Source organism: Podarcis melisellensis (assembly GCF_964234715.1).
Source record: "Podarcis melisellensis genome assembly, chromosome: 15".
NCBI lineage: Eukaryota > Metazoa > Chordata > Lepidosauria > Squamata > Lacertidae > Podarcis > Podarcis melisellensis.
The window spans coordinates 10,498,078-10,518,953 of record NC_138532.1 but is presented as its reverse complement, the minus strand read 5'-3'; the positions used below and the strand labels follow the sequence as shown (position 1 = coordinate 10,518,953).

Sequence of the window (20,876 nt, the reverse complement as noted above, 5' to 3'; positions counted from 1 at the left end):
GGTTCACCTGCTGTATGACCTCAAAGGGTCCCAATCTTTTGGGTTTCAGTTTCTTACAACCCCCCTTGAAAGGTAGTCCCTGGGTGGATAGCCACACCCGGTCTCCCACCCTTATAGTTTCACCTTCCCTCCTATTTTTGTCTGCTTGCTTTTTATATTCTTCCTTGGCTCTCTCTAAGTTAAGTTGTAGCTGACGGTGGATGGCTTCCATCTCTTCAACAAAATGTTCCGCCGCCGGCACACTCCACCTCTCCCCTCCTTCTCCTGGAAATGCCCTGGGATGACACCCATAATTTGCCAGAAAGGGACTCAGCCCTGTGGACACGTTCTCAGCGTTGTTGTAGGCAAATTCTGCCAGAGGTAACTTATCTACCCAATCATTTTCTCGGTCCTTTACATAACACCTCAGGTATTGTTGTAAAATCCCGTTTGCCCTTTCCGCTTGCCCATTTGTTTCCGGGTGCCGGGCAGTGGAGAAATTGATTTCCACGTGCAGTAAGCTCATAAGTTTCCTCCAGAACCTGGAAGTAAACTGTTTCCCTCTGTCGCTGACCACCCTCAAGGGGGCGCCATGCAACCGGAAAATATGCTCTACGAACAACTTGGCGGTTTCCTCCGCTGTGACCGCATGTGAACAGGCTATAAAATGACACATCTTAGTTAATAGATCTACCACTACCATGACCGCCGTTTTGCCCTTGGATTTTGGCAGGTCCGTCATAAAATCTATGGAGACTGCCTCCCATGGCCTTTCTGGTGTGGGTAAGGGTTGTAAGAGCCCCGCTGGCGCCACCCTCTCCCCTTTCGCTCGCTGGCACCTGTCGCAACCCGACATATTCCCGTACATCCTCCCTCACCTTGGGCCACCAAAACTCCCTGGTAACCAACCACATGGTTTTGTGCTGTCCAAAATGCCCCGCTGTGGGGCTATCATGCAACTGCTTGAGTACTCTGCCCCTCAGTTCCCCATCGGGTATGTACAGTGCCCCTTTGTAATACAACGCCCCACTCTTTTCTTCAAACCCCCCTGTGTTCTCCTCTGTCCTCCTGAGTTCTCTGAGTTTCTCTTGGGCGTATTCGTCGTTCTCCGTACCCTCTAACAGTTCTTTCTGCCCCACCAAAGCCGCCCCACACACCCAGCGGTCTTCAGGGATTACGTGCCTTGCTTCCGGCGCGCCCTCCCCCTCTAAGTACTCAGGCTTTCTGGAAAGAGCGTCCGCCCTTACGTTCTCGGACCCTGGCACGTAACGAATCTCAAAATTGAATTTGGAGAACTCCTGGGCCCATCTCACTTGTCTCTGGTTCAGCACTCGGGCTGTTCTCCAGTACTCCAGATTTTTGTGGTCAGTCCGGACTTGAACCTTGTGCTGCGCCCCAATCAGCAAGTGCCGCCATCTCCGGAATGCTTCATGAATGGCGAGCAGTTCTCGGTCGTATACTGTGTAGTTCCTCTCGGATTTGTTCAACTTCCGCGAGAAGAATGCACACGGTCTCCATTCAGACGCATCTTTCCCTGGCTGGAGAAGCACGGCCCCTACCGCTCGGTCTGACGCGTCAGTCTCCACTCGCATTGGTTGCCGTAGATCCACGTGCAAAAGTTGCTCCTCCGACGCAAACGCTGCCTTTAAGCGTTTGAATGCCCCTTGCGCTTCTTCCGTCCAAGCAAATTTTTTCTTGCTGCTAAGACAATCCGTGATGGGCGCTGTTAAATGGGCAAAGTTCTTGATGAACTTCCTATAGAAGTTTCCGAAGCCCAGGAACCTTTGCACGTCCTTCTTGGTCTTTGGTGTTTTCCATTCCCGTACCGCTTGAACCTTGCTGGGATCCATAGCCAACCCCTTGTCAGACAACCGGTACCCCAGGAATTCCACCTCCCTGCTATGAAACTGGCATTTCTCCAGTTTCACCCACAGCCGATTTTCTCGCAGTTTGCTCAGTACTTCTCTGACATCTCGCACATGCTGCTCCTCATTCTCTGAGTACACCAGGACGTCATCTAAGAACGCCACGCAGTTCTTGTAAAGCAATGGCCCCAGGACGTGATTCATGAATGATTGAAAGCAGGCGGAGCCCCCTTGTAATCCAAAAGGCATAACTAGGTACTCAAACGCTCCCAAGGGGGTGAACATAGTGGTTTTCCACTCATCCCCCTTCCTCACACGTATCAAGTTATATGCCCCCCTAAGGTCCAGCTTGGTAAAAATCTTCCCTTTTCTCACCCGTGTCAGAATGTCATCAATTCTGGGCATAGGGAAAGTCACTGGTTCTGACACAGCATTTAGGGCCCTGAAATCACACACAAGCCTGGGTTTGCCCATGTTTTTTTTGTCCACAAAGAACACTGGGCTGCCCCCCACCGCTCGTGACTCTCTGATGAAACCTCGCTTGAGGTTCTTGTCAATGAACTCCCTTAACTCCTGCATCTCACGGTCTGACATGGCATACAGCTTGCCCACTGGCAATTGTGCTCCTGGGAGTAAGGTGATTTGACAGTCAAAGGGTCTGTGCGGGGGCAGTTTATCTGCTTCCTTTTCACTGAAGACGTCAATCAAATCAGCGTATTGTGGTGGCACCTTCCCCTTGTCAGTCACTTCCATCCCTGCTAGAGTGGCTCTGGCCCCTGCCTGACCCTCTCCCTCCTTGCAGTGTTCTAGGCAATGTGCTGAACCAAAGGAAACCACCCTCTGATGCCAGCCTACTAGCGGATCGTGTAGTGCCAGCCAGCTCATTCCCAGAATGATGGGAGCTCCTCCCAAGGTGGCTACATTAAACGCTATCAGTTCTGTGTGTCTTGCCACCCTCATAATCATTGGTACAGTCTGTTGGCTCACTTCTCCCCCCAACAGTTCCCTCCCATCAATCGTGGTTACTTGCAAAGGCTTACTTAATGGGAGCGTTTGTATCTGGTGTTCAGCAGCAAACTCCTTACTCATGAAATTACAGGAGCTGCCTGAATCCAATAGCGCTTTTATCTTTAGTGGGTGTCCGTTTGACAGTTCCAGCAACACCTCTATCACAAGCGCTGGTCTTGGAGGTTCCGGCGTGGGCACATTCACTACTCCCTGGCCTGGCTGCTGTGCCCTGATGTTGGCAACCAGGCGTTGGCTTTTACTTGCTCCTCTATTTCTCCTTCCTCCTTTCCCCCAACAGTTCCCGCCATGCCCTGCCATTCCTTCCTTTGCGGACAAACTCTGGCAAAGTGCCCTGGCTGTTGGCAGAGATAACATCTCTTGGCACTCTTTCCCTCCTTCTTCCGCCCTTCACTGGTGTTTGAAACTGCGCGCGCGCGCGCTGTTCCCAGTTCCATCGGCTCTGCGGGCGGGAAAGACTGCTCCGGAATCTCTGGAATGCGGAAGTCCTTCCAACGTTCCCCCTTTCCTTCCCGCTTTTCCAAAGCTCTTGCTTCTTGGCGCGCTCCTATGGACAGTGCAGATTTAGTCAGCTGATCCATAGACTCCGCCCTGGGCGCCCGGGAAAGTTCATCTTTCACGGTCGGAGAGAGCCCTTCTTCAAATAACATTTGAATAGGTTCACTTGCTAGATCCCACCCCAGTCTATGAATAAGCATAGTGAACTCAGTCCAGTACTCACGTACAGATCGGCTCCCCTGTTTGCACCCCATCAACTGCCACCGCACCACCCCCTGCTCAATCTCGCTGGAAAACATCAAGTCCATGGCGCGAAAAAACTTCCTCGTGTCCTTTAAGATATCATTATTGGCTGCCATCAGGGGTCGAACCCAGTCCCTCGCCCCTCCCTCTAGATGGCTAATTACGTACGCCACTCTAGAGTTCTCATCGGTGAAGTCATCAAACAGTAGATTGAGAGCATATTGCATCTCCGTTCTAAAGGCTTGATAGTTCCTGGGATCCCCCCCAAATCTCTGCACCAATCCAGGCACCTTTCTGGCAAGTGGGGCGGTTTTCCCCTTATCCGCATCTTGAGCCCTCCTCTCCTCAAGCCTCGCCGTTTGCAGCGCGAGCTGGACCTCCATCGCCCTGTACCTTTCCTCCAGGCTTGGACCTGCTCCAGCTCCAGCTCCTGCGGTTCCGGCTGGTTCGCTCATGATGCCCTCTGCTTGCACAAGCTGCTTTCAAAGTCTGTCAGATTGCTTTGATGGGACAATGAGCTGCTTGTGCGTAAAAGCTTGATCCCTCTGGTGTTTGGCTGGTCAACCAAACCGAGGCACTAACGGAGCCTCCCAAGGCGTGACTCCGTTAGTCGCTGGTAGAATCTGACAGTGGGCGTCTACGAAATTTACGCCAACATAAAAGTTGTTTCACGGACATGCGCCTTCGTGACTCTCTGCGTGACAGCTTCCGGCGAAGGGTGGGAGTTGCCAACGGGGGTCTTGTTACCTCTGCACTATTCTCACTAGAAGTATCCCAGAGCCCTCCCTCCTCCGACTCCCCTTCTGCCGGAGCTTCTGCTCTCCCCCTGCTGGTTCCCTCCTCCGCTGCAGAATCTCTCCGAGTCTGCTGGAGCCTCTGCACCATCTCTCTTTCCGATGGCAGTTCCCTGACACAACGCAATCATTAAAAAGCAATCAATATAAAATGTTAACAAAAATTATTCATATATAGCCGACTGAAATAAAAATTGTTCCCCCTCCCCAATACAGAGTCAGCTGGATCACCACACAGCATGAGATTCCCTTGATGAAGTTACCAAGTGTGTCTGGGGCTGTGGGGCTGAGATGCCCAATCCGTAAGGTCCACTCCAGGATTTCTAGATAGTCAGACATGCTGCTATACTTGAAGATGTCACTGATGTTCTGGCCCGAAGTCCCTAAAAACCTAAAATTGAGGAGGGAAGTGGAACTGTTTAAAGCTGAATGAAGACATCAAACCCTAGAATACCAAAGCATCTGTTAATACACTTTCTTCAAGGAATCAGGGTGGCATATATGAGTTCCCAAATTCCCCTGCTCTCTTTATGTGCACAACAACCCTATGAGGTAGGCTGAGAGGCAGCAACTGGCCGGACACCAGTACGTTTCCGAGCACAATTCAAAGTATTGGTGCTGACCTTTAAAGTCCTAAACGGCCTCGGTCCAGTATACCTGAAGGAGCGTCTCCACCCCCATCGTTCTGCCCGGACACTGAGGTCCAGTGCTGAGAGCCTTCTGGAGGTTCCCTCGCTGCAAGAAGCCAAGTTACAGGGAACCAGGCAGAGGGCCTTCTCGGTAGTGGCGCCCGCCCTGTGGAACACCCTCCCACCAGATGTCAAAGAGAAAAACAACTCCCAGACTTTTAGAAGACATCTGAAGGCAGCCCTGTTTAGGGCAGCTTTTAATGTTTAATAGGTTATTGTATTTTAATATTCTGTTGGAAGCCGCCCAGAGTGACTGGAGAAACCCAGCCAGATGGGCGGGGTATAAATAAAAATTATTATTATTATTATTATTATTGGCTTCACAGGAAGCAGAGTGCAAGATTGGAGCCCACTTTCCCAGCCTATCAGTTACTTCACAGCACCAGTCTCCTTTCCTGTTAATGGCAGTCCTTGTGTCACCTTACTCAGAAGACCCCTAGATCACGCTGGCTCAATACACATGGAAGTGCTCTGAACACCTGAAAGCGGCTGTACAGCAATGCTGATTTGCAGCAGCGGTGCTTCCCTTAAGAGTTAGGAAAACTGCCTTTACCTGACGCCATCGATGTTGGCCTGGTAGGGGTTGGTCACCAGCTGCAGCGTGGAGTAGGCGCTTGAGAGGGGAAACATGCAGCGATGCAGCGGCTGTTGAGGCAGCGTGTAGTTGGTGGGATCAAACTCACCAGGCATCACATCTACAGGTACAGACATCTGTAAGGGCAAAGCGGGCAGGCAGTCAGCCCCAGGAAGAGCTCCCTTGCTGGGCAGAGGCAACAAGGAAAGAACCTAGGCTCTGACAGGAGTGGGATCTACAAGTACATTTCTGAATTGCAGTAGACCAGCATTTGTGATGAATCCCAATTGTTTAACAACAGCCAACAACAAAAAGCTTCCCCTCCCCATTGGAACTTAAGCTGCTGAGGTGAAGGGAGCTTATGGTGAAAACCAGGAGTGGATTTCTGTGCAGCAGGATCGTGAGCTCAGTTCTGATACTGAAAACAAATTCCTGGGATCAGCATGTGCTCAGAGTGACCACTGAGCATGACAATCCTCCAGCTCTACACCCTGTAGCCTGGTCACTAAATCCAGATTACTGCACTGTGTTTTACACGCAGGACTGATTTTGAAGGTGGCTTGGAAACTGCAGCTGGTTTAGATGCTGCGGCTGTTCACAAGGGTCCATTATGCGGAGCATATCACAGTGTTAACACGCATTGGCTTGTGTTTCCAAGCCCGTTTTGAAGTGCTCTTTCCTTTAATGCTCTACTACCAGGGATGGGGCTCCCGTGGCCCTTCCAACCTTGTTGGGACTCCAACGTCCATCAGTCCCAACCGCCACGGCCAATGGTGGTCACTGCCCTTAGACTGACCAATGTCTTTCAACCTCTGTCCACCCATATGCAGTGTGGGGGATAATATGATCTGCCTTGCAGCAAGGCTTGGGGACCTGCGACTCTCCAACTATTGTGGAACTCTTATCAGCTCCGGGAGTTGTAGCCCAACAACTCCTAGAGGACCATGCAACATCTCCATCCCTGACCAATATGGCTTGGATCCTGGGTACCTAAAGGACCACCTGCTCCTGCAAGTTTTTGCCCACCTATTAAGATCTCCCCAGGAAGCTCTCCTTGGATTCCTACTGCTATGTGACGAATGCTTGACAAGTAATTAGGATCCTCGAGATGCTCATTCAGCCACTTCCTGTCCTGTCTTTAGAACAGGGAGAGGAACCCTGTCTGCACCCCAAATGCTGGTGGGCTACAACTTGCATAATCCCTTCCTAACTATCGACTATGCTAGCTGGTTGTCATGGAAGCTGGAGTCTGACAATATCTGGAGAGTCAAATGTCCCCCATCCCTGCTTCAGAAAGATCATTAAACCTGCTTTGATTAGATGTCCTTCTGATCCCCTAACATTTACGATACTGCTATTTTTAATAAGGTACTTCTTGCAAATTGATTTCTCGTTACTGTTTTGCTGGTACTGTGAGCCACTTTAGGAACCCTATATGAGGCTAAAAAGCAGCACAGATATATATATATATATATACACACCTTGAAAGTATTTAATATTGATTTGCCTAATATTAATACCTTAGCAGCAACCTGCAAGAAGCTCAAATTATTTTCCTTCCGTGACCGAGAAATCGCTAGCCAGGCATGAACGTGGGCTTCACCCTAGACTGAGAGAGATCCTGACCACCACCTCACTTCTGAAAATAGCACTCACGCTCAGCTGCAGCAGGATTTCATCCAGCAGTTTCACAGCTTCCACGCTGGCAGCCTGAGTCTTCTTGGTCAGGTACTTTGCCTGAATGAGATCATGCAGGAAGGTCAGCCAAAGAAGAGAGAGAATGAAAGCTTTAATGGGATGAGGAAATCTAGTGGGATAACTGAGCCATTGATGGCTGCACTTCGTTTATGAAGGAAAGGTAAAATATTTATTTATTTAACTTAGTTACTAAATTTGTATACCACCCTTCATCCACAGATCTCAAGGTGGTTCACAACATAAAAAATAAAGAAGAATTGGGGGAACCCCAAACACAGATTTTGGAGGCATTTGGGGGGACGGGACGAGACAGTGGAAGTTAGGTCATGCAAGCAGAAATCCTTACACTGGCAGAAAAGTTGATAGTGGAACACTTAGCCAATAAATATCTACAAATTACACATCTGATGGCCAAATTTGCTGTGGCAGCTAATAAGCTTTGCTTCCGTTACATTAATGTACAGTGGTACCTTGGGTTACAGACGCTTCACGTTACAGACACTTCAGGTTACAGACTCTGCTAACCCAGAAATAGTACCTTGGGTTAAGAACTTTGCTTCAGGATGAGAACAGAAATTGCACAGTGGTGGTGGGGCAGCAGCGGGAGGCCCCATTAGCTAAAGTGGTACCTCAGGTTAAGAACAGTTTCTGGTTAAGAACGGACCTCCAGAACAAATTAAGTTCTTAACCTGAAGTACCACTGTATTGTAATTTCAAATTGTCATGCTGTAGACTTTTATAGACTTACGTCGTGTGATTTTAAAGGAATGCCTTGCTTTTGCCCTCTGTTGAGAAGGTCTTTGGCTATATATACAATGAGGTGAATTGACTGATACGCTAGCACAACCTTGTGAGTTGGATTTATCTGGCTATCAGTTCCCTGCCACAATAAATGCATCATGAGACCTTAGCTTGGAAGCACTGAGTCAACTGCTTCCTAGCAACACTACCAATGGGCTCAGGGCCTGGCCTGAAGGCACCGGAGTAGCTACTTTGCTAAAGCTAAGCTGGTCTTGGTCTGGTCAGTGCCTGGATGGGAGACCGCCTGGGAATGCTCAGGTTCCACAGAGGAAGAAAAGCAGGGTATAAAATAGGCCCATGTAGAATGCATCCTAGGTCTTCACCTTGTTCATGGCGTCTCTGCTCTGGGTATTCTGGCTGAGCAAATTGCCTGCCAGAATGACCCGGGAGATGAGAGACGCGCTGCACTGCTCTCCCTCGGCTCCCAGCTGACCCGTCACCATGTCCACCAGGAGCTGCATGCCCAGAAGACTCTCTCCACTCTTGCCGCCGAGGCCGAGGCTGGACACCAGCAAGACAAACCTGGAGGCACAAGAAGAACCAAACGCCGAGTGATTGAGGCGCAAGTCATGCCACTGAATGGGTGCCGCTTCAGAGGTAGACAGCGGAGGAACCAGCATGGCTGAGAGGTTAGGTTAGCTTCCTCCATCTATCTGTGTTCCATAGGCAACTGTTAGGCACTGGGCAGAGAAGAAGAAGAAGAAGAAGAAGAGTTTGGATTTGATATCCCGCCTTTCGCTCCCCTTCAGGAGTCTCAAAGCGGCTAACATTCTCCTTTCCCTTCCTCCCCCACAACAAACACTCTGTGAGGTGAGTGGGGCTGAGAGACTTCAGAGAAGTGTGAATGGCCCAAGGTCACCCAGCAGCTGCAGGTGGAGGAGCGGAGACTCAAACCCGGTTCCCCAGATTACAAGACTACCGCTCTTAACCACTACACCACACTGGCTCTCGGGAGGAATGGTGGAGACCTCCTCCCCAGCCTGACCCTTCCAGAGAAGAAGAAGACAGTTCAGAATTACAACAGGGGTCTGAAGAAGATCACAGCTCAGGGGAAGGTGAGAGGAAAAGTTGGGAGATAATGGGAGAGGAGGAGGGCAGAGCCAGTGCAGCTGGCTGACACGTTATCACTAGAAAGCATTCCAGACCCACCATCTCCCAGAAACCGGTGAGCCTTAGAAGTAGGAGAGCAAAGGGCTTAGAAGCAAAGGGTCCTCATTGCCACCCGTAGAAGGGATGACGAATGACGAAGTGCGAGAGAAGGAGAGGAGAGACATACTTGGGGCAACGCCATTATCCCAAGAGGCTCATTTCCAAGCCTCTCTCTGTAAATATTGAATAAAAAGTAGACGGTAAGGACTTTTCTGTTCCTGGCAACCTGCCATGGAGGCTGGTTCCTCTGCCGCCTGACAGCAACTGAAGACATTACTTTTTGAACACTATTTTGATTATGTTCATTTTCTTTATTTACTTTGCCATACCACCCTTCCTCCCAAAGGAGCCCCGGACAGCAAACATCAAAAATTATGAGACAAATGCATCTCACCCAGGAGGGCATTCCATAAACATTGCTAGTTTGGGCTCTGTATGAGGCTCTTTTTGAAAGGGGAAAAATGTGGTATAGATTGTTGAATAAATAAAATGCAAATGAATGGTGCTAGGGCACAAATGGGCCATGTTTGGCTTCTGGGGACTCTCGGGGGAGAGCGAAAAATCTGTTTGCCCTCAAAAATTACAAGAAAATTGAAAACAGTCAAATGAAAACCATACAGTCTCAGCAACCTCACAAAGCAGAGCAATGCCTCCTCCTGAGATTTCCATAAGCCAATTAATTTATTTGTTATAATGTTTACAAACCATTTATTTGTCAGAATGTTTACAAACCACCAACACATAAAAATATCAAGGTGGATGATATAATAACATCAAAACTGCTTTAACGTTTCTCTTTACAATCAAGCAGTATATACATTTTTGTGAAATACATAAAACTATGAAATAAAAAAACCCATAAAGTTGTAAAATCTTAAAACAAATGACGAATGCTAAATCAAATTATAAACACTTGGCAAAACAATTATGTTTTCAGGGTGTGCTGAAATATCAGGATTGTAGGCGCCTGCCTGATTTCAATAGGACAGTGTTCAAAGTTACTGACGCCACTATACTAAAGGGCCTGGTTCACGCAGAAGCTGAACCAGGAATAACCAAAATGGTGCCCTCTGAAAGATGTGAACAATAACTCTCATTAGCAACACTGAGTGCCAATGCTTAGGGTTGATGGTGGTCCAAATCAGACCTGAAAGGCAGACTCTGATGTAGAATGCAACAAGGCCTAAAGAAATTAGGCAGCTTGCCTAACCAAACAGGCTAAATAAATGGGCTTGGAACATCAGTAGATATCGATTTGAGAGTGACCTGGGAAATAAACTGGCAGACTCGGGTATTGATAGGGCAGAAAAGGTTTCTTTATCATGCAGCCATAAATTCACCCCTGTTGGCAACTCAAATATCCAGGATGGGATTAATTTCCTATATGTATAATTTTTGGGTGGGTGGGTTTTGATTACTTTAATTTGATTATTGCTATTTATATCTCGCTTCCCAGCCAAAACATAAGCCTCTGAAGTGGCTTACAGGAGTCCTAAAACATATTTAAAGCATTAAGAAACACTTGTGTTACATTAAAAATCCAAATTTAGACTTAGAGAATGCAACAAAGATGGAAGCAAAAGGACGTAATGAGAGCAGAATCAGTTCTAAAGCATCAGAAAGCAGTGATGCATAGTCTTAAAACTTTTTCTTAAAAACTACAGACCCTTGTCTCCTCCAGCCCAAGATGTTAACCTTCTGTCACTGCACAACTAACCATCCCAAAAAAATTCAGGTTCAAGCATCATTCAGCAGATGCCTACTTGTGCTCACCCCCAAATACATTTAGAAAAATGACTGCCCATTTACCTCTTTTGACTTCCTTATACCAACTGCAGACTGATGTAAAGCTCCTTCATCAATTCTGCACCCTGAAAATGTGGATTTTTTTCGAAAGCTTCCCCTTTACAGAATGCCCTAAGAGCTGGACTGGAACACCTGAAAAAGAACTGGCACTCCACCTGTACCTTCCATGATTTAAGTCAGGGGCAGGTAATCTTTTCCAGACTGAGGGATAGTTCCATTATAGTCAACCTTCCAGGGACCCATTTCCAGTGGGGACAAAACTGAAGCGCAGAGGGCAGAAGCAGCTGCCTCGTACACAAACGTATGTATGAATTGGCTTGGTGGGGAAGAACTATTTTAGCTTGCCGAATGGCTGGACGCTCTTCTTATGCCAACAACGACAATCTTCTGGGCGGTCTCACCTGTCTGTGTTGGGCCCCATCATGGGCAGCTGGGTGGGCATATCTGCAAAGCAGTGATCCTCAACAAGGAATCTGCCATCATCCGTCTCCGAGCCGTAGACAGCAAGGATAGTTCCTGGCCCAGCATAAGAAAGAGTCGTAATTACAACAGTTTAGCGCTAGCCTGTCCTGAACAACGCACAGACCTTCATTGTTCATGATGTGCGGGAAACACATTGCCTTTAATAACATGGTCTTGTTCTGCTCTATTCAACCCATCATGTCTTCCGTGTAAAAACAGTGGTTTTTTTTAAAAAAAATGCCTTCCACAGAAAACTGCTCACCTATAGTTGCACAAGCTCACTTGCCCTTTCCTAAAGCTTTTTGCTACTGCTCCTTTCTGTAAGAAGGTATCTCAAAATGAGCTAAGGAGGCTAAGAAGCCTTTCCTTCACTATGCTAGAATCCCACGCCCCTTCCCAGGATTCAGAGAATAACGTTAATTAAATGGCTGAACGCTGGCAATTGTTGCTGTTACAGTTTCACACACAAATAGGATGGGAAGGGATTTCCTGAATAAGACACCTGAATTTCAGTTCTCTTGTTGGTCACAAACCATACCACTTTACTTTTATTCGCCCGATGCCTCCTTTAGTTGACCCAGATCTTGCTTTTCCACCTTCCAATCGTTATAAAATTTGAAGAACTCTGGGGGCAGAGCTTCCTATTATAGTGGAACAGATGTCTTCAAACCTGAATTTGCAGACATAACCTGAATGTGGCGGTTGGCATTATCAGTGAATAAGCTCTCCACATCAATTTCATCTGCAGGTGTGCCTTTAGCCTACCAAGTCCACTCCAACCTGCAACCCAGATTCAGGGGGAGGGATTATTTTTAAAGGCTTTGGGCTTTGGGGAGGAAACTGGCAGGAGAGAATCACTGGGCAGAAAAGGGTTAATCAGAGACATCGCCTACCTGTCAAATTACCCAGCAAGTCTCCCAGACCCCAACTACAGTCAGACTTCGGGTTAAAGTCGCTTCAGGTTGAGCGTTTTCAGGTTACGCTCCATGGCGACCTGGAAGTAACGGAACACGTTACTTCCGGGTTTCGCCGCTCGCGCATGCGCAGATGCTCAAAATGATGTCACGTGCATGCGCAGAAGCGGCGAATCGCGACCCTTGCAGACGCAGGTTGTGTTCTACTCAGGATACGAACGGGGCTCCGGAATGGATCCCGTTCGCATCCAGAGGTACCACTGTACAATTGCCATACCAGAGAAAAATGAGGCTGTGGCCTGAGCTGCTTTCGTAACACGTAGCTGACTAAGGCAGCACTTACAAAGTGGGGCAGCAGCCCCTAACCATTCATTCCTCTGAATAACATATATCACTTCATCTTACAAAACCTAAAAGCAGCTCACACAAATTACATCACAAGCGAAGTGTCAGTACCTATCAACAAAATAACAGTACGAATCCAGTAGAAACGTTAACCAAAACATTAAGAAATACTGTTATTATGCCTGTGGTATAACTGTTCCCCTTGAGTCTGCTGTGTCCCGAAAGCAGTGTTTGAAACTCCCATTGTCCTCAGTGCATTTTGCAACAGGGAATTTCATTAGCACAAGCGGTTTCTGAGCTCTGAGTACAGTACTGCGCCGAAAATTTCAGATGAATGGGCCATGACAAAGAGACTTAGTGGTTTTTAATGGTAGGTGATGTTGTTGTGTTGTATTATATTATCTATGTACATCGATTTATTTCTTTGAGCTAAGAATAGGACTGGGATAAATTGTGTTCGCTGAGCCCGTATTTTATACAGTCTGTATATGATGTTTGTTTGTTAATGTGTGGTGTACTATGCCTAATAAAGGATTTTGAATCGAATTGGAATTGGAATTTCAGATGAAAACTGCAGAGTGGAAAGAAAGGAGGACCTCTCCACTTCCAGCTACTCTCTGAAGACTGGAGAAGAGACCCTCTTAAGAATATTAGGGGGGTGGGCGAGACCATGTGAAAAATGAAATAATATTTCAGCTGCAGTTCATTCATTAGCAGCTTTGTATTCTTCTTATAAAAAATCATGCAGACGTTCCATTGTTGCTCCCATAACCTAGGTTTAAGGTGCCATTTAGCTCCTAGCTTTCATATTTCAGTTTCTAACACTGCCCCAAAGCTATGGGCTGCTCTTTTCATACAATGGGGCCAGCGCTGCAGCAAGATTCAACTGCCAATAAAGTCAGATTCTGTTCATGGGATGGGGGCAGGGCATCATTTTGACCTTTGTCCCAAGCAGCAACATTTACTGGCCCTAGTAAAGCCATATAAGTCAATGAGGCAGATTGGGAAGGACATGGGGTTAGCGCTGAATCCTGCACTCCTATGTGGTGCTGTGTAGCCTGTTGGTTTGAACATCATGCCCTGGTCCCATTACCATGACTGCCCTGCCCCAAAACAACCTACCTGTCACCAGCTTGTCAGTTTGAATTGCTCCCTCCAGTTTAATTCGCTGCAGCTCATCTTCCAAGATCAGCTCGTCTGATTGGTGGATATACTTGGTGCGGGGAGGCTGTGGTGGCAGATTGTGCTGTGAAAGCAAGCGAGCGACACCTGGATGTGAGGAAGCAGCAGAGGCTACACAGTTCTGGAGCCATAGCTCATCATCAATTTTTTGTACCCGGCCCATCTAACTGGTTTGGCCCAGCCGCTCTAGGCAGCTTCCCACAGAATATACAAAAACACAACAGGACATCACACATTAAAAGCTTCCCCAATACAGGGCTGACTTTAGATGTCTACGGAAGGTTGTATAACTAATCTCTTTGACATCTGATGGCGTTCCACAGGACTGGCGCCACTACCGAGAAGGCCCTCTGCCTGGTTCCCTGTAACCTTGCTTCTCGCAATGAGGGAACCGCCAGAAGGCCCTCAGAGCCAGACCTCAGTTTACAGGCTGCATGATGGAGGTGGAGACGCTCCTTCAGGTATACAGGGCCGAAGTTCAGCGGCAGAGCACTGGCTTTGCACGCAGAAGATTCTGGGTTCAAACCCCATTGTCTCCACATATGGCTGGGGAAACTACTCCTGAAACCCGTGCCAGTGTCATCAGTACTAAGCTAGATCGATCACTGGTGTAACAGTATAAGGTAGCTATGTTTCTATGTAAAGCTAGTCTCAGGGAGAAAAATAGCTTTGCAGCAAGCCCAGCATCATCCAAGGTTCTTATATTTAAAGCCCTTCATGGTCCTGGACCCTGAGACCTTTGTGACCACCTCCCCCTGCATAAGACGCTACAGAAACTGCATTCTGCAAGCTGGGCCTTGCTCCAAGAGTCTCAGTTCAGCAATAAGCTCATTAGTGGCAAGGACCAGGGCCTTTTTCATCAGATGATCAGCCTGATGACAGAGAAAGCAGCAGTTTGCAGCTCCATATTGGTGCTGAGCTGGGCAGAGGTTTTTCTTTTTTAAATACGTTTGCTGCCACTGCAAAGATTATGAGGATCTTTGGTGGCCAGATAAAAAAAATGGAGAACAGAATCAGGCCCATGAGCTGTGGGTTAAGTCACCTCCCGGCCTACACTGACCAGTTGGGCCTGGGCGATATCTGGTTTTCAACATCGTGATATATCATCAGCTGAACATCGTGATATACCAATATATCACAATGTCTGAAATAAAGATAGAGCTATGAAGAAGCACTGGCTGCTTCCCAGCTTCTCCCATATTGTGAATTTTGCCAGCACCTGTTCTTGTGGTTCGCTGCTCTCTGCATGAGGCAGGGGAGAGTTGAGCAGACAGAGTTAACAGAGGCTGCAGGAACTGAGAGAAGAACTGGCTGGCTTCACAGCTTTTCCTTTCTTGTGATTTCTGCAGAGCACACACATACATCATGATTCACGATATACTGCCAGGTCAAAACTTATGAAACCGATAGCACAATATGGACTTCAAACGGGTTTTGGATGATATATTGATATATCACCCAGCCCTACTGACCAGCAGTGATGCATCAGGTAGGGGTCTTTTCCAGCTCTCCTTAGAGGCTGGCGATCAAATGAGGAACCTTCGGTGATGCACCACCAACCTTCAGTGCCTTCCCATGAAATCCTTCCCAAATAGCCATATACATGGCAGGGAACCATTTCAGGTATCAGCTGTTGGAGTTCATAGTCTATGTGCAGCTTGGCAAGTGAGCAATTAGTGTTTTGACTACAGGCTAGGGAGATAGAGCACGGGAGAAATTTGCCTGGAAATAAGAAGACCTCGTAACAGCTCCGTAATTGGATGAGGTCTCTCATACAGGCAGCATGACCTATGACATTGTTTGGCTAGTTAGGAGTATTCTGCAGTGCTTGGAGAGTGATGAAGTTTGTGTCTGTATACAGTAACTTGTATATAGCTTGTGAGTTTACTGCTGTATATAATAAACTACAAAATCAAGTTACTAGTCCTCAGTTTTGTTCCTAATCGTCGTCCTGACTGAGCAGTCTCGATCGTTGCCTAGGAAAAGCTGCACCACTCTGCTAAGTTGTGCATCATTGAAGAAGTTCAGAGGTGAAGAGACTGGTCCTAGCAGCATGCAAAAGGACTTCAGAAAGTGCTCACAGGCTTCGGAGTTTTAGCTCAATGCTTTTACAATATGTGGACCTGACGGGCTGGAATAATGCATTGCACTACAGCATGACTCACACAAACTAAACAACAACAACGAAGAGAGCATGCCATCCAGGGAAAGTCATCCTATGACAAGAAGTACTTATTTTCCAAAAGGGAAATAGAATGCGCAAACAATAATTCATAAGCTGTTTTCCCTCTAACGGCCGCTGGCATCCGGGACTGCGGCGAGTAAAAAAGACTTTTAGAAACGTCTCCAAAAGTGATGTTACTCATCTGGTCAGCAACTTCCTCCAGCCAAGCTTTGGTGGTTCGGCTCCAGCGCATGTGTTTGCAATCATGAAGTGCTGCTTGAATGGAGTTCATTATCAGGGCGAGTTAAAACAACCGTCCTTCCGAAGCTAGCTAGGACCTCGCTTCTCGCTAAAGGCTTGACCCACGCTGCCAGCAGAATTAAGGAGGCTTCCAGATGGGGGATTGTTTTCCCAGGGACCAGCCAGGCATGCTGGTTCAGCAAGACTGACAGCTGCAAGCGGCAAAGTGGACGTTTTTTGGGAGAAGGCTGTAGCTCAGAGGCAGAGCAGCTGGTCTACATGCAGAACAGCCCAGGTTCAATCCCAGGCATCTGCAGGTAGATCTGGGAAATGACTCCTGCCTGAAACCCTGGAGAGGCGCTGCCAGTTACTGTAGATGCTGTGTAAGGTGGAGCAATGGCAGCTCTCTGGGATCTTCTCCCAGCCAGACCAAATAGTATACAGGGGACAATGAGGGCCAAAGGGTAGCAAAGTCAAGAGAGCCGCCTCTGCAAAAGAAAGCCTGTTTGCGGTACGGGTTAAGAGTGCTAGACCAGGGCCTGGAAGTCCAGTCACTGTCTCTCAGCCTAACCTAACTCACAGGACTGTTTTGAGGATAACCTTGGTGCAGTCATAGGAAATGTAGGTTAAACCACAGAGCCTAGGGCTTGCCGATCAGAAGGTCGGCGGTTCGAATCCCTGTGACGGGGTGAGCTCCCGTTGCTCAGTCCCTGCTCCTGCCAACCTAGCAGTTCGAAAGCACGAAGTGCAAGTAGATAAATAGGTATCGCTCCGGCGGGAAGGTAAACGGCGTTTCCGTGCGCTGCTCTGGTTCGCCAGAAGTGGCTTAGTCATGCTGGCCACATGACCCAGAAGCTGTCAATAAAGCGAGATGAGCGCCGCAACCCCAGAGTCGGCCGCGACTGGACCTAATGGTCAGGGGTCCCTTTACCTTTACCTTAGCTCAGAACGGTCTATGCTGACTGGCAGCTGCTTTGCAGGATTTCAGACAGTGGACGTTCCCTACCTGGAGACGCCAGGGATCGAACCTATGACCTTCTGCATGCAGAGCAGATGCTCTGCCCCTGAGCAACAGCCCTTCCCATAGCTCTGTCTAACCTACCTCACAGTGCTGTTGTAAGGATAAAATGAAAACGTGGGATATAACAAGAGGAAGAAAATAGGAGCAATGTGTAAAGTCCTTGGTTTATGTTCCTAAGACGTCCTGGTTAGTACCTCTTCTCTTGCAAGATTCTCTCCTCCAGTCCCAGAGGAGTGCTTTAGGGGACACTCCTGCCTGGATGACACCCCCTTTTTATAGTGGCTTACCCCTGGGTCTCCACAAATGGAAAAGCTTTACCAGCTTAAAACTTGCCAAGATGCTGCAGATTTAAAAATATTTTTCAATGTACAAGTTTTAAAAACCCACATTGGGTACATTTCCTTTGTTATTGCTATGAAGCAAAGACTTTCTGTCCAAGGCACAATTTAACTTTACATTTTGATCGGTGCCAACAGAGGAATGAATAATTTAAAATACAGAAAGCGTCACATGCCGAAAGATCCAGTTACAGCAGGCTTCCTCAACCTCGGCCCTCCAGATGTTTTGGGACTACAATTCCCAGCATCCCTGACCACTGGTCCTGCTAGCTAGGGATCATGGGAGTTGTAGGCCAAAAACATCTGGAGGGGCGAGGTTGAGGAAGCCTGAGTTAAAGGAACACTTCAAGAAGACTCCTTTGCTTCCTTGTCCACAGCAAATCTACAACGCAGTTGTAAGGAGTATTTCTCGTTTCATGGTCAGTGATGTAAAAGGCTGAAAGAAAAACGGAAGCAGCCATGATTGACCATGGCAGGCTGTGATGGGACAAAGCTTCAAGAGTGAAAATAATGCCATGTTTATATATTTCCAAGTGTCATTTTAAAGTACAAAGAGTCTGATCAGGTTTGTACTGCTTGTGGAGACATTAATGACTCCTCCAGAGCCTTCTCCCTGATTTGCTTGCACAAAGCTTAAATGGAGGTTAAGATATGCCTGGTCTATACAGAACATCTGCTCTGATTTGTTTATGGGGTGACTAGGTGACAATTCATCTCGCCTCCCTCCTGATTCGCCTACTGATTTGAACAGGCTTTGCTGTGTCAGATGGACCAACGGTTCGACTCTGTAATAAGGTGGCTCCATACGGTCTCATACATACAGCCTTAAAAACTCAAGTTCACCTCTTCGCTGATTTCCCGCAGGATGGAAGGCTGAAGCTGCATAGACTTGAAGAGCGTCCCCACCACACAGCATTTCTCTGCCAGTTGCAGCTCACAGAGTTTCTTCACGGTAACGTTGTTCCCTTCGAGAGAGCAATGGCAGATTAGACGTGTGGCTTTTTTTACAGGAGCTAAGAGTGCAAATCCTAACTTGATAGCTGGTGTGGGGGACAGGATGTTAGGGTTGTGTGTGGTTCTCTTTCTGCTAGTCACCATAAGTGGAGGGGAACACCGCTGTGTGGGTGGAAAGCTACCATCAGGGTTCTCCCCCCCCCCCCCCCCGGTCAGTAGTAGCAAACTGAGAAACTCTTGAAATACGGGGCTGGATCCAAGGCTCCATGTGCAATTGGCCTAAACATTGCATTCCTACTAACTGAAGTGTTTCACCAAATACGAACAGAAGAACACATTGATCCCACCTGCTTTCTGAGAGAGTAAAAGTTGCATGGAGGATCATTCCCACCTTGGAATCTCTCCCCACTTTGGAACATCTGGATCAAAATACCCCTGACCAAGTTTGGTGTTCAACCCAGAACCACCAACAGAACCAGCACTGCGTTTCATATGCAGACCTGGCGACCCCAACTTTAACATCCCTTGTTGAAATTTACAAGATTTCATGGAAACAAGAGTAAATGCTGCACTCTAGTGGACTGCCAGTGAAAATTCCATTAAAACCCCATCTAAAACTTGAAATGACCCTTTTTTCTTTGCATTCTCTTCAAAGGGTTATTATTATTATTCTAGCAAGATTATATTTCCATAGCACTCTTTATCCCAGGATCACAGGGTATGGGTTACAATATAAAAACACAAAAATACATACTATAATAACAAACAAAAACAATACTCCCACCCACAAACTTTAATATGGATTTGTTTAATTAGCCAAAGGTCTGGGGAAAGAGGAATGTTTTTGCCTGGTGCCTAAACATACGTAAAGAAGGCACCAGGAGAGACTCCCCAGGGAAGACATTCCATAAATGGAGAGCCACCACAGAAATGGCCGTTGTTGTGTTGCCACCCTCCAGACCTCTCACGGAGGAGGAACACAAAAAAGAGCCTTAGATTATGACAGGGTCCAGGCTAGTTCATATGGGGAGATCCTTACGGTATTGCAGTCCTGTGCTGTTTAAGGCTTTATAGGTCATAACTTAGAGTTGTGCAGTTGTCTTAGGCTGCAAAACTATCCATGCTTACTTGTCCCTGTGCATATTAAACTTACGTAAGATTGTATTTTGGGGGTATTATAGCAAAGACTAAAAGATTTATCGTGACATTAGCCTGAGCTGTTTTCCCCAAAACAAGGGCAGGGTTTGGTTTGCTTGCATGAATGAGGTATAGGGACTTTTTGGTAGTTCACCAGGCCAAAGAGTTTAACCTATTACAGGAGTGGGAGCAACAGTTAGCTTTTTAATAGTCAAGGCCACGATCCTCTCGCTAAGAAAAATTGCCAGTTCTTTCCTTATTTATTTAGGGACCGAACTGAAGCATCTGAAACACCTCACTTCTTGAACTGAACTTGCCTCATGGAAGCTCACATTTGGACACCGTTAGCAAATCTTTCCACGCTACGATTTGGCAATATCAGCCGTTTTCCGACATAGCTGGAGTGCTAGACATTGCAATCGCTTGGCTAGAGAGCAAGCCATTTCTCCCAACAGGAACAAAGTAATAATTCAGAGATGAGGTTCATGGTCGGAGTCATGGCTTAGGTACGTGAAAGTATGCAGCTTTCAACCACTTAACAATCTTATTCCAAAATGTTTTTATTCAGAAAGGAGTTGCTTCCTGGCTACAACAGCCAGGCTAATCGTTGTATTTTAAAAAGAAAAATCCCTCATTCCACTCACCACCTGCTTTGTGCAACATCTTGCTTGATGAAGAGTTTTGGAGAACTTGAAAGTATACTGCAATTTTGCAATACTTTGAGCACGAAGAGTCAGACACGACTAAATGACTAACCAACAACACAGGTATAATGTACCTAGTGTTGTTGTACCAATTTGGAAGAGGAGAGGGAGAAGTGTGTGAAACCTTAAAGTGCTATCCATAGTTGTTATCCTGGTTTGAGGGGTTTTTTAAGGGAAATGGTGGGCGTGCTATGAAGATGCATATAAAAGCAGTGGAATTAATGAATGAATGGAGGTAAATTGCAGTAATCTAACCTTGAGGTTACCAGAGCATAGATAACATTAGTTAGGCT

General features: G+C 47.2%; 1 protein-coding gene across 3 annotated transcripts in view; it reads right to left on the bottom strand.

Moving 5' to 3' along the window:
• POLD2 (DNA polymerase delta 2, accessory subunit) overlaps positions 1 to 20,876 on the bottom strand; it is a 31,713-nt gene that overhangs the window by 3,546 nt on the left and 7,291 nt on the right. For all 3 annotated transcript variants that reach the window (XM_081891026.1, XM_081891027.1, XM_081891028.1), the window contains exons 3-9: positions 18,632 to 18,753; positions 13,966 to 14,089; positions 11,524 to 11,638; positions 8,491 to 8,689; positions 7,325 to 7,405; positions 5,648 to 5,805; positions 4,669 to 4,796 (exon numbers count right to left, since the gene is read on the bottom strand). In XM_081891026.1, the coding sequence (XP_081747152.1) occupies positions 4,669 to 4,796; positions 5,648 to 5,805; positions 7,325 to 7,405; positions 8,491 to 8,689; positions 11,524 to 11,638; positions 13,966 to 14,089; positions 18,632 to 18,753 (927 nt within the window). The remainder of the gene's footprint in view (positions 1 to 4,668; positions 4,797 to 5,647; positions 5,806 to 7,324; positions 7,406 to 8,490; positions 8,690 to 11,523; positions 11,639 to 13,965; positions 14,090 to 18,631; positions 18,754 to 20,876) is intronic.